Genomic DNA, 18,870 nt, shown 5'->3' with positions numbered 1-18,870 from the left:
CAACAAACAAATTATGTGATAATAATCAGAGTTAAATTTACTCTATAATGCATATGTTTAGTGAGATAATTCTGTAAACTTTTATAAATAACATATACATTGAATGTTCATTTGATTGTTTAAAATCTGTTTTGCTTGATCAAATATTCTTGTATTTACAATCAGTAATAATGTTCTATCAATAATCAAATTGACTTAGTTATCAAATCTAATTTAAACATCTAAGTTGAATAAAAATTTCATAAATCGATAAAGAAAATTTAATTTAAAGAAAAAGAAAACTGAAGGAATCGTAAAAGTTCAAAATGGATCAAGAACGGGTACGTTGACTGAATAGGTATTTCATACAATGCATACAAAAAAATGAAATCACAAAAATACTGAATCCAAGGAAGAGTGTAAACAGTCGATCCCTAATCAAATGGCAGAATCAAAGGCTCAAACACATTAAACGAATGTTTAACAACTGTCATATTCATGACTTGGTACAGGCATTTTCTATTTAAAAAAAAGGTGGATAAAACCGTTTTATAGCTATCTTAACATCTCACTGGTATGACAGTCGCATAAAATTCCATTATATTGGCAACGATGCGTGAACAAAACAAACAGGCATGAAAGGTAAAAACATCAAAAACAGCAGACAAGATTGTGTTATAATCTTTCACACTAAGAAAATAAACAAATATGTAACAAAGACGCACAAAAAGAATAAAGATATATCACATTAATGCAAAAACTTGCCTTAGCACAATAACACAATGACGGCATGTACAAGTACAAAACCAAGTCATAAGTAACAAAGATCCACCGCCTGCGAATTCAAACTCAGTCACAATGTCACAACTTGTAAAAGGACACAATCAATAAAACTACAACAGACGACTGAACTCGTAGAAACAATTTACTCGAGATAAAATATATGGCTAGTGTGTTGAGACACCGACAATTGAGGTTACCGATTTGTGATGGTAAAACTTATGTAGTGCAGATTTCATTCGTTGTAAATATAGTTTGTAAAGTGAGCACGTGAACGAAACGTAACGTATTTTAAAAGTGGTATGTTTAAATGCACTCGATAAAGTAGATGGTGAGACAAATCATATTTTTATTTGTATAAAACTTGAGCAATTTAATTTTCCAGGTGTTTACCATCATCAGACAAGCTCAAATTGAACTATTTAAAAGCATACAAAAGCATTCACAACCGCCCATTTTTGTTAAGGATTAGAGGCGAAATTACACAGCATAAATATATTCAGTTGAAGTTCCAGCTTGGGGTCACACAATAATCGCACTAGAAACGTTCTATTCCAGGCGATGAACTGGAGATTTTCATTTTTCTGTCCTTTTGTAAACAAATCTCTACATTGTTATGTGTCCACCATTCAAAGCTCTAACAATATAAGCAATGGTTCGTTAAAAATTCGGGTCCATAACCTTAGCTTAATTTAAAAAAAGCATAAATGATGCCAAATTATGCCAAATTATGCACTGTTTGTCAATGGGTACCACTATGTGTATATATCTTTATTTCTGGGGGGGGGGGGTATTTGAGCAGTGCTCACATTATTTCTAGTTGATCTTATAAAATTATTTAAAAAGTAAATGCCACGGGCGTATCATGCGCTCATCTCGATGCTATATTATCAAAATAATTGTCCAAAAGGCAGTTATTTTGTACTTGTTTCTTTTTTAGTGCTGTAGGACTCAAACCTATTATTGGATAAAGTTACCAAGAAGAGGGAGAAAGAATTTATGTTCAAGTTATTCAGTTAGATACAGTTTAGATTGTCGTCTGATAATTTTTTTAAATTAAAATAACAAAAATACCGATCTTTGAATTTATATTTATGAGCTTCAAAATTTTCATTCGGTGGACTTTACTCATTTTGATCTGTTATCTTCATTTCCAAAACTGAAACATGTACGTTTATGTAAATGTAAATGAACGTGTAATGTAATATAAATCTACATAAATTATATATGTAAAAGATATGGGATATTTTGCGCTAAACCTGTAGTTTGTAAGCATACACGTTTATATTTTGTTCATTTCTTGTAAATAGTATGCTTGTGGTTAATAATGTAAAACTTCAGTATAAAGGAGGAAATAAAAAGAATCAATCAATCAATCATACAGGTACGTATGTGAAAGAATTTCTCACACACCGCCAAAGACCACAAAAGAACCTTTCAAAACTTAACACTTTCTTACAATTTCTATGTATATGCATCGTATTATGCTTATGCACATGTTAAAATAAAATAGAAAGAAGCAGTTAAGCGCTTGTCCGTTTAGAAAATGGTACAATTATGCTACTAGTTATCATTGAAAAAGAATATTAAATATCTTGAGACAGTTGTAAAAGTGATAACACGTTTGTACTATATAATATATTTTCTTTTCATTTTACACTATTAAAAAGAAAAAAAGCAACAATTGATGTTTTGTTTATTTGGCTTAAAACAGTATACACCCTGGGATATCAGCAGGAAGGGTATTCCAAAATCAGTTCATTTAATCTGCACAATTATGTATTGCGTCAATGCAAAATTTGACAATATTTAAACAAAGAAACTTAAACAAGATGACAACACATATGTCAATTAAAAGAACTATACAGTTTATATCTGTTTAGCTTATCTGACACTAGCTGATGCACTTCAGATGTGATTGTAACCCTACAGAATAATGAAATCACACTTGACAGCATGAAGTTTAAAAATAAAACAATGAAAATATAGAACTCCGAGGAAGAAAGTTAAACGGAATATCCCTTAGCAAATGGAAAAATGAAAAGCTTAAACACGAACAAGTTACAACTGACATATACCTGACTAGGTGCAGGCATTTTCTCATGTAGAAAATGATGGATTCAGTTGCAGCCTATTATAAAATTAGCATTATCATTCCTATTATCTGATTGAGTATGTTTAATATGTTTACACTTGCACCCCGGCTTACAGGGGCGATAAAATGGAGTTTTTTACAACGGTGTTTCTTTCGTTTGCAGTTTTCCTTACAATAGTTAATTCCAGCCTTCCAAAACATCTAGATCAATATTGGGATGGTATTTGATGTTTGATTTAGTCATGGAAACTGTGTTATATGCTTTACAAGTCTAGAACTTCGGCTAACCCGCGTGAAGGCGATGTTCCCAGAACCATCATTAGGCTAATAAATGCCAAAATCTTGATAAAATTGCAAAAATAAAAAATCTAAATGAAACACAACGCGAATAGGTGTTGACATGGAGTGATGTAATTCCATCGTTAAATGTTGTATTGATCTGGGTATCAGCTGCACTGCTTAATATTTAAAAAACAAATGGCTGAATTGAATTGATTTGGACAATAAAGACAGAACATAATTAGTGTTAATCAGGTATTGTAAAATATGAGAGGAAAAAAAAACAAATTAGATTGTTACTCATTGTAATAAAACAAAATGTTGTAAGTTTAATTGTACGGGTGCAGCATGTGGAACAAGAACAGCTTACTCTTCTGAAGCACATGTTTTTTTAGCAACCTTTTTTTAAATGGATATCGTTTTGCTCTATCTTTAGTTTCCAATGTTGCTGATTATTGACTTTTCTTCATGATTTGCCTTGCGTTGTCATTTTTCTTTGACTTTAAGTTGTTTTAATTTCCTCTTTCTATATTTTACGTCCTGTTTTGAAATTGCAAGATTCAAATTGAAATCAGATATAGATTCATCTGTCATACTTGTATTCAAATAATCAGTTTTAATTATATTTGTCTTTAAGCAAACGTAGACACTCAAACTTCTTTTTTCAATCGTTCTTAATTCCAAATTATATATGTATCCTAACCTAATTCCTTGTAGATTATTGTTGTTCAAATTGATTGTTACCTAGAAAGTTTCTAAGTAAATTACTATAAATTTAACTTCAAACTCATAATTTAGAAGATTAGTTTGTTTATATTCATTTTTATACGCATTGATACAATTTCTTGAAATTATTGTTTTTTAGGCAAATAATATAAACAACGCGAGACTTTATCCCAACAAAATAAATGTATCCTGACATGCATTATCAGCTTTAGAAGAAATCTCAGCCAAGTGTGCGGCAATAAGTAATATGGCGCAATCGATAAATGTAGAGCTAGATGATTTTGTTTTTACCTAATATCTTATACTTCGGAAATTATTTTTCTCAAACGTTGCAATATAGACGAATCGTATCGTAATTTTGTGCTAAGGTTTGCTGTAAGAAACAAACTACCAATCATTTAATCGTGATTAAACCACCATATTTATCAAACGATATGATATGTCGGCCATTTTAAATTTTGATATGGGGAATGAGAATCCAAAATTCATAGAAGAAGACACAAACAAGACAACAACAATCCTCAAACTCACCTTCTGTAACTGTCATCCATCATTATGAAAAAAACAGGAAATGTCACAACTAATTGTTTATAATATAATATTTAATATTAAGTGATTAAGAAATCGTGCATTTAAATCCATATTAATTCCATTTAGTACGACACCATAATGCATAACAACAAAATAGTTCATTCATTAATTGTTGATTGTAATAAGGGATCCTCAGAAAAACCGAGATGGCGGTTTAAGGTGTAATACCACCATTGATTTTTCCCTATTAGTCTTTGTTAAATTGGCACTTTTAAAAAAATTGTACAGTATTTACCTTTATTTCAACCAAAGAAATACTTTGCATGTGTAAAGTTTAATCCTTTCCAGTGATACAGTGACAATTTCACACTACATTTTATTGCATATAAGAAAATAATCATCACCGGAAGTAAACAACCCAATTTTTACACTGTTATTTACTGGTTACCTGCTTTGGTTACTATGTAACCTTAACGTTCCAAAATATTTTATAAGACCATCAAATAAAAAAAGAATGATGCTTTCAGACATCCAACATACATATTTACGACTCAGAAAAATTTAAGTGCATTGAAATGCAGGGTTAATTTTCTACAACTGTCAAACTCAAGGGAATATTTTTTTAGGCCTACTTTCGTATGTGACGTACTATGATTTGGTGGTATTACACCTTAACAATGAAAAGATTCTTCGATAATGTGAAAGTCAGGATTAAACAGTTGAAACACAATAACAGGTAGGACAGTAGTTGATTTTTAGAATGCTATTTGTTTCCGATAATTGAAAAACGTCATCTCGAACGAATGCGGCTGTTAGTTTAAATATTTTCAGTAAACATGATATCCTTCAATTTTCCTGGATTGATATCCCCTAAAAGATGCAAATTTTTTTTTAATCAGTATATATGTTTCAAATCAGCATAAACTTTTAATCAAACCAAAAAAAAATTGAGTCCAGAAATATTTTTTTTTTAGAAATGGACTGTTTTATTTCCCTCCATGTTTTGACAACTGAAGTAAAAATACAATAAGTGTTATCACATACATAGAAGGGAGCTACAATTTGATTTGTGGGGGTGCTTGCTTGAAAATTTTTGTTCGCATTTATTCATTTTTTATTTGGTTGTTATCTCTGTCCTGTCTTTTTATATTCCTCTCTATTCTGTCCTGACTTTTCTTTTACCAAAATTGTCATCCAGTCTTTTTTTGGCAAAGTGTCTCATCCTCCTAGCCCCTTCCATAAAATCAAAAGGTCGCTCCTTTAATGTACGTTTCTTTTCTATTGCAAAAGGAATGCCGAATAACTGGACATCAATGAATAATACTTTCCTGGCAGTAATTTTGGACCCAAGTGACGGAGTGTACCAAGCAATAAGTAGCATTTTTGAACATTATTTTCCTGGAAGGGTAATATTCAAAAAGGTATACTAGTATTTCTTTATGAATACAGCTATGATAATATTTTGTCTTTTGTGTTTCTTTCTGATTTTTTTTATTCAAACAAAAGAAGTTTAATTGAAGGAGGTTTTTAAGAGAAATGTTGTTTAAAGAAAAAAGCATAACGACATTAACTCAAATACGGATTCGTTTGAAAGTTTTCATGTATACACTGATAAACAAACTCTTCGTGGAAACCAGGATTGAAATATGAGGATTTTGATATTGCCAGACGCGCGTTTTGTCTACAAAAGAGTCATCAGTAACTCTCAAATTAAATAATGTTATAAAGGCGAAATAAAGTACGCAGTTAAAGAACACTGAGAATCAAAAATTCCTAAAGGTTTGCTTATTACAGCTACGGTAATCTGTTCCTGTGGTAGAAAAGCCTCAGTATTTTAAAAAAAAAGTTTTGTAAAAAGATTATTTATAATTATGACCATATCAATGATAATTCATGTCAACATAGAAGTGAAAACTACTTGGCTGGTGAAACCCTCAGTGAAAAACACCAGCTGTGGCATCGACCCAGTAGTTGTAAATAAACTCATCATAGATACAAGGATTGAAATTTTGTGTTTGCACGTTTGACGTTCAAATAAAAAAATGTTAAAAAGACAGTACTGATGGATTTAAAAAACGCAACGTTGAGGTAATATTTTAAATTGTATTTAAGATATGCAATTTTTTTTAAATAAAAGTACTTTATTGTCTGACAAAAGTTTGCCTTTCGAATGTGTAGGAGGTTTTTCTCCTATCAATGGAAATGTCTCCGTCAATGGCAATGACTTCGTGTAATCAATTGTTCTTTATTCGATTTTAAAAGAACCAAAAACACATCACGTCATCATTGAACGGACTCTAACTTGAATAAAGATAAAAAGTGTGATACATGAACCACGACCGTAAAACTACCTCTTAAACAAACATATTTGACAAATCTAGGAGTCATGCGAATTTTTCAGTTTGACTTTTTGTTGTTGCAGATCGAAAGAATTCAGAATAAAACTTTACACGACCAGTATGTTGTCTTAAAAAAACATATGGATAGCCACAATACAGTTGGAATTGATAATGAAACCAGATTGTGGCATGGAACTTCCAGAGATGCTATAGATAAGATAAATCACAATGGATTTAACAGAAGCTATTGTGGGAAAAATGGTTAGTGAACTCATAAAGCCAAAATAACATGATACAATTGAAGCTATAAACCATCTTCATCATTATCGCAAAGATAAGAGGATTTGAGAGTAGAATTTTGGCGCCTTACGGTCAGCGTACGGCCTTCAACAATGACCAATACACAAGCCGAAAATCAAGCTACAAAAAATCTTAAAACAATTCATATCAGAAATCTAGCAATCTCATTTATTTTGAAAACAATAAACTAACATCAAATATGATATAAAGCAAAAAACTGCCTTCTGAATAAAGTCTACTCATCCAGAAGGTGACGAAGCTAAACGTGTTTGAGGACGCCTCATCCTCCTGTTTTTCTAGGAAAAAGTATTGTAATAGCATAACATAAGTGCTATCCGAAAAAAAATAATTGAACAGGGCTGAACTAATCAGATCGATAACAAAGAACGACGAACAAAATACAAACACACAAACACCAAAAGACATATAACCCACGATACAGATCCGTGAGTACTCGCAGTTGCAAAAAAGTTCATGCAAAGCTGAAAGAAAGCCGTTTTTCTGTTTGTCTTTTTCATTTTTTGCCATGGCGTTGTCAGTTTGTTTTAGATTTATGAGTTTGGCTGTTCCTTTGGTATCTTTCGTCCCTCTTTTAATAACCAAAAGCAAAATAATCATGTCTTTTAGTTCGTATTCCAAGCTTCGCAATGAAATACATATGAAAAGACCAAAACTAAAGAGTAAGAGATTTATTCATAATATCAATCATTTGCGAATGTTATATTTCTCACAATAGAATTTATAATTTCTTAAAAGATCAGTATAATTTATTATGCCTTAGCATATATATGTCAAATTTCGAATGCTTGTCAGACAAATGTATTAATGGCATTTTAAACCAACTTCAATACCAACCTTCCAATGAAAGGATTAAATGAAGCATTTCCACTTCAAAGCTATAAAACATTTTTTTCGAGAAAAAAAAAACTATTACTACAATCAATGGTACAGAGATTGACATGCCAAAAAAGGATATGCAAACATATCAGGTCAATATGTCAACTTTATCTCTGTTCTGTTCGTAAGCAAACATTGATTAAAGCCTAGTTTCTTTACATTTTTAGATTATGTATAAGTATGCAATTGGAAAATCGTCTTCAAATAGTGTGTGAATATGCCATTAGAAAATCGTCTTTAAATAATTTATGAATATGCCATCAGAAAATCTTCATTTGAATAATCTAAATAATGTTAATTTATAGGTACCTTTAAAAAAATTACTTTTTTAACTGTATAATGAGTACAAGTTTGCAAATGCCAAGTACTCAATGATATCTACAAACAGACTGTATAATTACAGCTACTGTATATGGGAACGGTGTTTACTTTGATGAAGAGTTATCGTATTCTGCGCAAGATGTATATAGTAGACAAGATTCAAATGGACACAAGAGAGTCTATCTATGCAAGGTGCTTGTCGGAGATTTTGCACAGGGGCGTCCAGGTATTATTGATCCACCATCAAAATTTGGACAACATGAAAACCATATATTATGTGACAGCGTTGTAGATGACATTAAAAACCCGAAAATCTTTGTCATATTTAAAGATTCACAAGCGTATCCGGAATATTTAATTGAATTCAAATTTATATGAAATTAATTCGAAAAGCATTAACAAAAATGTTTGAGTTGTGTGTTCATAGTGTTGTTCCTGATAATTATGTGAATAAAACATACATGATCTGCTATTTGATTTTGAATTTTTTTTTTGCAGTACTTGATCTTGAGCAATTTCAATGTATTACTGTTCAGTGTCTTTTTTTATCTTTTCTCTTCTTTCCTTCCTCCCTCCTTTATTCTATCTTTTTTGTATTTGGAAAGAATCATAAAAAAAAGAGATTTGGACAAGCCATTAGGAGATAAAAAAAAAAATATTTTTAGCGTAGGCAATTGCTATAAATGAGATGGCGTAGTCGGAGAAATTTCGGATAAAATGAAGTATACGGAACAAATAGTGCAGAACTGTATTTTTATTTTAAGTAAATTGGTTTTGCATATTATTGATAGGTTGGCAGGTTGACATGTTGACAGGTCGACAATTTTAATAATGTACTCACTGAGGTTGACAAATTGACACGGTCTGCAGGTTGATAATGTCGACATAGTTGACAGGTCGACATGGTTGACAGGTTGTTATCGTCAACAGGTTGAACGGTTTTATATTAGGGTTTTGATTAACCCAAGGTTGGCAGCTTAACATGTATTGTTTATGAGCTATATTAAAGTTTGATTAACCAAATACAATAAAAAATAACAGAGTATAATTCCCAGTATATACTGAAAATGTATGTACATGTAAATAAAATCTCGTTGATCCTTTTACACAAAGCAAAATATAATAAAGTCAATAATAAACTGAATAGGACCATGATAGGCACAAAAGGTTATGATGGCTTTTAACAATTGAAAATCCATATGAGGTTTGAGAATAGGAGTGTAGAGTGTGCAAAATTAAGTTATTACTGTTTAATTGAGTTTGTATTGCATTTAATATTTAAATGATACGAATATCTAGAAGTTCTTCTTTAAAAAAAATGTATTGGTATCAAAAGGATAAGGTTCAGATTACAGAAATTTCGAAAGTTGAAGGTATATGTGCAATATTTATAATCAAGACAAAAGCAATTTTAAATTTTATCAAGAATAACTATAATTTTTTGTCAATGTTAGGGCTGATAATAAAATATATTCGTAACTCTATTTATTTTGAAGAATTACTATGAAATAAATACACTGGAATTGTAAATTTTTTGTCAATCGACTCGGATATGTGTACATTAAATTTACAGTTAATAACTAGCTTTACTTTATGAAGAGTGCTCATACCAAACAAGTTGAAAACGAGAGATGTATAATTATATAAAAAAGAAGATGTGGTATGATTGCCAATGAGACAACTATCCACAAAGGACCAAAATGACACAAACATTAACAAGTATAGGTCACAGTACGGCCTTCAACAATGAACAAAACCCATACCGCATAGTCAGCTATAACAGGCCCCGATAACACAATGTAAACCAATTCAAATGAGAAAACTAACGGCCTTATTATTGTAAAACAATGAACGAAAAACAAATATGTAACACTTAAACAAACGACAACCACTGAATTACAGACTCCTGACTTGGGACAGGCACATACATAAATAATTTGGCAGGGTTAAACATATTAGCGGGGTCCCAACCCTCTCCCTAACCTAAGATAGTGGTATAACAGTACAACATAAGAACGAACTATAAAAAAGTTTTTCTTTTATAAATTATCATATGGTGGCCATATAATTATTTTGATCCACTTCACTTGAACATTGCATTGTTGCGTGTCATATTACAGTGTAAATGGTCAGAAGTTTGAACTAACTGCTGTAGAAAACCACAACCGAGTCATGAAGGTGCAAGGGGATAAAATAAAACATAATGTGACTAATTTTGTCACAACATCATTTAAGTGGAGTTAAAGTCTTATAGGATTGTAAGTATGCTTTATGTTATCTCCTTGCACTTTCACATTTTGACTGAACAATTTGTTAAATATTCTGACCAGTTGAATCATTTAGTTTAATAAAACAAATTGCATTTATGGACAAAATTTTGAATGAGGAGTTGCAAGTGGTGGAGAGCAACACTATCAGTCAAGTCACTGTAAAATTCATACCACATACATCTCTTAGTATGTTCGTCCGTCTGTCCCGCTTCAGGTTTTTGGTCAAGGTAATTTTTGATGAAGTTGGAGTCCAATCAACTTCAAACTTAGTACACATGTTCCCTATGATATGATCTTTCTAATTGTAATGCCAAATTAGAGTTTTATCCCAATGTCACGGTCCACTGAACATAGAAAATGAAAGTGCGAGTGGGACATTCGTGTACTGAGGACACATTCTTGTTTTAGATATGTGTTAAAGTCCGGCATCAAATTCAGCTAATTAACGTACGGTAGATAAAGTTTTTTTGTTATACTGTTTTCTATATTTTTTTTATTTTTATGTTGACTGCTGGTAGACTAATGCTGCCTGAAGTTTTTTGGAGATTTAATAGTGTAAAAAAATATCTTTATGATTTTAAAGAACTACGATACTTACGCCACAGATGGTTAGGAATACAATCATTTGAATTCCTTTATTAATATATTCGTCGTCTTTTAAATATCAAAAAGAATGAAACACGGATTCTCTCAAAGCTTCTCCGTGACCATTATACTTTTTGATCGACTCAAATTGGCTTTCAACTCCGTGTATTCATTTTGATACCTTAACTCTTCCATTCACAATCGATCATGCAAACCATTAGATAATTTGTTTACATCGATTGCACAGTGAGTTTTGGGTTTGTTAACATAAAATAATAAAGTTTTCATAATAGATTTTTCTCACAAAATAGATAAAAAAAGTAATACTTGATATGCATTTCAATTTTATTGTTAGTATTGTGATTTTATACTCATAGATACATGTCAAATATGAATTCCCATAAGAATCATTATGTAATAAATACGCATGCATTTTAAATTTTGTGAGAGAATAATGGTACACGTAAATTGGATATACAATTTTAAATGCAGCAACTACGTGTCTAATTAAAACTATTTTTTTTGGATTAAATATATTGGAAATTAGATGCAATATAGGCGAATATTCATTTGAACATAAAAATGGAGTGGTAAAATGTTGGGTTTGGGGTATTTCGTTTTTCTACTACTGTTTGTAAAGATTGAAGGACAGAGTGGCGATAATGTTAAAAATCTTATCAAACAATTGTTTACAACAAACGATTATAAAAAGCAAGTCCGACCAAATATGGATCAACGACAACCTATGATCTTAGATTTAGATCTTTACCTTGTGGGAATAAACGAATTGGACGAACTAAAACAGAAACTGACAACAACCGGTTATTTAAATATTGGATGGATAGATGAGTATTTGAATTGGACTTCAGCTGACTTTGGCGAATTAGGTCACGTTTATGTTCCACAAGCAGATATTTGGATACCTGATATAACATTACAAAATGGATTTACAAAATTGAGGGAACTTGGAAGCAGTTTTATAAAAGCTAAGGTAGGAAGTAATGGACAAGTTACCTGGATGCCGTTTGAAGTTTTTGAATCCAAATGTACAATCGATATTACATATTTTCCTTATGACCGACAATCTTGTGACATTGTGTTTGTGGTGTGGTCAAGTAGTAATGCAGATGTGATGGTAACTCTGTGGAATAATGGAATTATTTTAAATAGCTTAGAAAATAATGCTGAATGGTCAGTAGTGTCAACAGCTGCACGAGAGGACGTTATGTCGTCCGAATCTAGGGTTATATTTACATTAAACTTGAAAAGAAATTCAACCTATTATTTAATGAATATTATCATTCCAATCATTCTACTCGGTGTATTAAATGTGTTTACTTTTGCACTTCCGGCTGACAGCGGTGAAAAAATGGGATATTGCATTACAGTGTTTCTTTCTTTTGCCGTTTTTCTTACAATTGTCAGTTCCGAGCTTCCCAAAACATCTGGATCAATATTGGGATATTATCTAATGTTCCAGCTAGGCATGGGAACTTTTGTTGTGTGCTGTACGATTATAGAACTTCGGTTTCACCATCGTAAAGACGATGTTCCAAAGAACATAATCAAGCTAATGAAATGCCGAAATGTGAAGAAAATTGAATCGAATTATAAAAATGAAACAGAAAGTAAACAAGAGATCACGTGGGGTGATGTTATTTCGTCGTTTGATTTGGTATTGTTTTGGATAACGTCTGTAATAGTTATAATTGCCACAATTACAGTGCTAGTTGTGCTTTGTACACATTAAGGAAAATATTTTCTCTTGCAAAATGTGTTAGATTGTGGCTCTCTGTAAATAAACTATTAAAAACTATTAATATAATGGCGGTTGATGATTGATTCCAAATAGAATACAAAAACATCTTCTTCTTTAACTACTCATTAGTGAGTATTGTTCATCAATCAATAGTATGTAAATGCAAGAATATCAGTCGTGTCGTCAGTATAGCATCATACATAGGTTTACATTAACATGTTACATATCACTTCAAGCAAAATTTATCAAAATTACACCTTCATGGAGCATAATTGCTACATTACTTATTTAAGAATAATATTGTACAAGAATGATTATAAAAAAAGTAGTTCACATCAGCTGTATTTGACAAACCTTTCGGAATTTTGGTTCTCAATGCTTTTCACCTTCGTACATTATTTGGACTTTTATTTGTTTTTATCAGAACATCAATGATGAGTGTTTTGTAGAAATGTAGGCGAAAAGTGGAGGGTCAGAGATATTTGAGAGAGAGAAAAAATACGTATCTGATATTTTTTGCCTTTAAAACATTATGGCCGTTTCTGTGTTAAAAACAATAATCTTGCCCATCTCTTTGCAATTAGAAAAACAAATTGCGTCTGGCGTATATACGAAATTTAGTCCTGGTATCTATGATGAGTTTTTTTCCCATCAATGATATATGTATAAAAACTTATTTTTGTTTATCAACGCTTAAATGCCCTATTACTTTTGTATGTGCATAAAACATTGAACTTGACTTTGACAAAATCATTGACGACGCATCCCGACGAAATCAGAGGAAGGTGCCTCTGGTGAACCTTACATATGGCTTAGACGACAGATTTTTACAAAAGTCATTACTAGAAAACTGTCAATACATTTTTTCATTGATTATTGAATGAAGAAAAAAATATCAATTATATTAGTATGTAATACTATGATCAGATGCATCTGGGATGAGAATCACAAATTTGCAATGCATTCTTCAGATGCTAGTTGTGGCCTCTATTTCAGTGACTGAATTAGCCAGGGGGAATTCCATTTTTTACTGACAAATCGCTTAACAAATATATTGGTACATAGCTTTAGAATATCCAATCATTTCATAGACAATGAATAGACAATTGATAGTGAGAATAAAGCACCAAAAATGTCAAACCCTTACACTTTAACTATAAAATATGTATAAGCAAGAACTGTTGAATTAGTGCATTCTACACTTATTTTATGTTTTTAACCCAAAAAGGTCCCAAAAAACATTTCCTTTTACGAGATTGGTGTGGGATATATTTTTGGTTTATTGTTTTTTATTGAGCCTCGTTTTTCATTAGAAATGTAGATAAAAAAAAAAACTTTTCCGATTTGTTAATTTTGGATTTTTTTCCATGATCTTAGCATTTAAAATTTTTATTTTTATATATATATATATAATTGGCTATTAATATGATTGTTTGGCCAAATATTTTCGAATAATTTAATTTTGGATGTTACGCGTCTTCTGAATGGCTGACGTTATTTTGTTATGAGCCCATAGACATAATTTAGTCTTTTGACTGTGACGTCGTCGACGTTTTTTCATGGTTTTCTACGGTTTGAAATGGAATTTCGAATTAAACTATAAGAAATGACTGTAATAAATTTATTCTGTCTATTCGAAATAACATAAAAAAAATGTGATGCACACTGTTAAATAACCCGCTACGCGCGTTCTTCAGTGTGCACCAAATGTTTTATGTTATTTCTTCATAGACAGAACAAATATTACAATCATTCCTTAATTATTGTCCGGAAATTATATGTTCTAAGTAGTTCATATCATCTTTCCAACTTTTATGCACTTAAATGATTTTAATAGTAAAATTTTAATATTTTATTATCTTTTTTTATAACATTTAACGAGGATTGATAAACCATTTAATCAACATAATGTTGACTTTTAAATTCAGTTCTGTCAATATATATTTGCGGGGAAGTATTTAAAATCAAATCGCCATCGTGTCACTCGAAACAATTAGTTGATTATGAAATGCTAAAAAGGTTACTTGTGTCATGTCTATATATCTAAACAAATATATCATATGAAAGATCGCATTTAAATTAGATTGCAAAGAAAACTACAATGAGAAAGATCGTATGTTAATTATATTTTAAAGATATAAACATGATTCAGTAACAACATATAATTAATTTTCCATGTGTTGAGTACATTTACTAGTGGTAGGAAATCTATGTGTAGGTGTCAATGGATCACGTTTAGCAAGGTACTAATGTAGATAGATCACTAACAATCCTTCAATTTACTGATTCAAAACATTCAATCAATCAATCCAGTCACGTCTCAGTCATAACAACTGAAAGGAAGTTTTGGGTCAGCTCCTCTTGACCCGCGATGTTTTGTTTACTGATAGATGGATCAACAACCTACTACTTTCGATGAGAGTAACAAATCAAAAGCTGTACAACCTATCACTGGTATAAAAGAGATAATAGTAACTGCAATTACGATTATCCCAATATGGCGACGGCAGATATAGGTAAAATCTTTACAGTCATTTAACTCAAATGTAGCATGTTTTTGTCACTAGTTACTCAGCTGCAAGGTTTTTCTATACCATTGCATCATATTTGAATCGTAACGGTGCACTGGAATTGTCAAAGCGCTTTGGAAATTGCCGTTGAAAAATTGGGGATGATAATCGTAACTCTATGGAATTTTTCTTGTTTGATAGTCGTAATTTCTTTATCGGATAATAGTAACTGAAAAGTTAAATGTGTCTTTCAGCATTTTAATGGTATTGTGTTTATTTAAATGCAAATGTACAGTTAATGAATAACATTAACGGAAAATGAAAAACCGTGATTTCTTGTCCCAGCCACTTTAAAAAAAATGTGTTTGATCTTTACAAGTATTTTTTTGTGCAGTCTTTACATGGAATTAGATTTAACATTTTTTAAGCAAAGAAACATAATATTTTAAGAGGAACTAATAAGCTATGGATTCCTGGCATATATTTTTAAATAGCAATGACCTTCTTAATACTACACAGCCAGGTTTCAGACCTAAACATTCGTGTACTACTCCACTTACTAAATTAGTAGATGAATGGTTAGCAAATATAAATAATGGAGAGATAAACGGAGCTATATTTTTAGATTTAAAGATAGCTTTTGATCTGGTTAATCATATAATTTTATTGAAAAAACTGGAATATTATAATGTTTCAAATAGTACACTAGACTGGTTAAATTCATACTTGTTTGAACGAAGCCAACAAGTTAAGGTCAATAACGTCATGTCTAATACTAAATGCATAAAAACTGGTGTACCACAAGGTTCTATCCTGGACCCTTGGTTATTTATTTTATATATCAATGAGTTACCACTCAATATAGAACATTCATCAACAGATTTATATGCAGATGATTCTACATTACATTGTAGAGGTAATGATGCAATTCAGTTAGCTTCTATAACCTTCAAAATGATATTCGTGTTATTGAAAACTGGTGTTTGCAAAATTGTATGAAATTAAATGCCAAAAAGTGTAAATCAATGATTATTGGTTCAAAACAAAGGCTTTGTTTAACTGGAAACAGTTTAGATATCAATATTTCAAACATCATCCAGTTTATTGTTGAATAGTTTACACTGGTTAGATGTGGAAAAACAAATTCAATACCAAAAGGCAATACTTATATTTAAAGCAATTAATGGCATGGTTCCTAATTATTTAGAAGAAAATTTTCATTTTACTGATAATCAAAACTATAACTTACGTTCAGCTGATTAAAAACTATTAAATCTTCCAAAACCAAAAACTATTTTTTAAAGAAAACATTCATTATGGCATAACGGGTATGGACTAGAATTGAACCAACAGTCGCTTCCCGGGGGAAGAAATATCACACATAGCCACCTGCATTAAATGATTTAAAACAATTATTATTATATTTACTATGTTTTTATTCATGATAAATCAATGTTCTCTAACAGTCTTAGGGCCAGCTGAAGGACGCCTCCGGGTGCGGGAATTTCTCGCGATATTGAAGACCTATTGGTGACCTTCTGTTGTTGTTTTTTGTATGGTCAGGTTGTGTTCTCTGTGATACATTCCCCATTTCCGTTCTCAATCTTATTAATCACAAATCTGATGTAGGGTGACACATGCGTTTCCCCTGACAATTATTGCCATATATCATAACTTCCTATAAAATTGCCTCATCGCTCATTCCCATATTTTGTGACATTCCTAGTTCTTGGGAGTTTTCTGTATTTTAACATAGTTCGTGTTTTTCCCATATCCAAATTTCTTAAAACTTGTTCACCCTTCCAATTTTATGATATAATAGTATGTAGCTGTTTTCATTAGAACCATTAATAATATATCCACAAAAAGATATGTCATAAGATGTTGAAACGTGATTAGTTCATCACCGTAATTTCATCATGTGCTATCAGATATACGTTTTTAGTGTCAATATCAATAAAACACTATCCAGTTACGATTATCTTCGCATTTTTTAATACCATAATTACGATTATCTTTTTATCCGAGTTACGATTATCATCCCGAATTTTTCAACGGCAATTTTCAAAGCGCTTAGACAATAAAAGTGCACCGTTACGATTCAAATATGATGTAATGGTATAGAAAAACCTTGCAGCTGAGTAACTAGTGACAAAAAAATGCTACATTTGAGTTAAATGACTGTAAAGATTTTACCTATATCTGTCGTCGCCATATTGGGATAATCGTAATTGCAGTTACTATTATCTCTTTAATACCAGTGCTATGTAAATAACCGTGTCAGCATACACTCCAAGCCCATCATGGATGGTGGAGTGTTATGCCGACTAACATCTTAGGGTCTGTATCACAGACACTTGGTTCTATCCATAGGAAGGTCGACTATCCATATAAATAGAAGCACTTGTTTCTATCAATAGGAAGGTAGACTATCCATATAAATAGAAGTACTTGTTTCTATCCATAGGAAGGTCGACGATCCATATAAATGGAAGAAGGTAGCTAACGATTTTTTTTATGTCACGACAGTCTCCGCTTCGGACGTTTTTTGTACCCTTTAAATTAATGCAAAAGAATAGACTCCTACCTTATATGAATCGATTCAGTGAATATTTTCCTTTAACACTAAACTAATTTTATCCTAGACGTAAGATAGTGGACCTCTTTTTCACCGTCTTTGGTCCTGGTCCGAAATTCATCGTGCACACCTGAACAACCTGGCCTTGAATGCAGTCGTTGTGAACGCAGAAAACAAAAACAAAAAAATACTCTACATGCCAAAACGAGCTTGTATTATAGTGATTTCGATTTTAACAGAATGTTGACTGCTGTTCCCTTATTTTTTACATTTTTACCTATTATGTCTGTCTGTTGGTTTTGTTCACACATCGTTGTCGGTATGGTGGAGATATATACTGTCATACGAGGGAGAGGTTTCGCTAGCTGTTAAACCAGGTTTAGTCCACAATTTCCTACATATAAGTCATGAAATAAACTCATCAAAGATACCAAGATAAAATTTTGTATTTCCGTCTACAAAAGACTCATCAGTGATGCTTGAATACAAAAACGTTTAAAAGGCTAAATGGCAGTTGTTATCCATTCGTTTGATATGTTTGAGCTTATGATTTTTGACATCAACTCAGTGACTATTCGTTTAGAATTTTTCTCCGAGTTGGGTAATTTTGTTATTGTTCTGTAATTTCACTTTCAGACACTTTGATGATGTTCAGTCACTCAATAACCCTTATTTCCGTGACATTTACAAGCGAACTGAAAAACTAATGATACTACCGAAAGTAGAAAGAAGGTCTGCTTTAAGTATTGATCTTTCCTTGATATTGACAGGATAAATCGGTGTCTCAACACAAAAGCAAAATGTTTTCGTTGTCTTAGATCTTAGATACCAGGTCGTTCAATCTGTAATTTTACCGAGTGTGTCTTATTCCCGATTGTGACATTTGGACTGAGCATGAATTTGCATGACGAGTGATGCCAG

General features: G+C 31.5%; 2 protein-coding genes across 3 annotated transcripts in view; both read left to right on the top strand.

Moving 5' to 3' along the window:
• Positions 1-1,869, top strand: part of LOC134686593 (perlucin-like protein) — a 29,670-nt gene extending 27,801 nt beyond the window's left edge. For both annotated transcript variants that reach the window (XM_063546268.1, XM_063546267.1), the window contains exon 6: positions 1,700-1,869. In XM_063546268.1, coding sequence (XP_063402338.1) covers positions 1,700-1,730 — 31 coding nt within the window. In that variant the 3' untranslated portion in view covers positions 1,731-1,869. The remainder of the gene's footprint in view (positions 1-1,699) is intronic.
• Positions 1,870-11,684: 9,815 nt separating this feature from the next.
• LOC134688128 (neuronal acetylcholine receptor subunit beta-4-like) lies at positions 11,685-12,852 on the top strand. The gene has a single exon (XM_063548600.1). It carries the CDS (start codon positions 11,698-11,700, stop codon positions 12,850-12,852), a length of 1,155 nt encoding a protein of 384 aa, XP_063404670.1. The 5' UTR covers positions 11,685-11,697.
• The last annotated feature ends 6,018 nt before the right edge of the window (positions 12,853-18,870 follow it).

Source organism: Mytilus trossulus, chromosome 10 (genome assembly GCF_036588685.1).
Source record: "Mytilus trossulus isolate FHL-02 chromosome 10, PNRI_Mtr1.1.1.hap1, whole genome shotgun sequence".
NCBI classification, from domain to species: Eukaryota; Metazoa; Mollusca; class Bivalvia; order Mytilida; family Mytilidae; genus Mytilus; species Mytilus trossulus.
The sequence above is the reverse complement of the archived record's forward strand: the minus strand, read 5'-3'. Positions and strand labels throughout refer to the sequence as shown.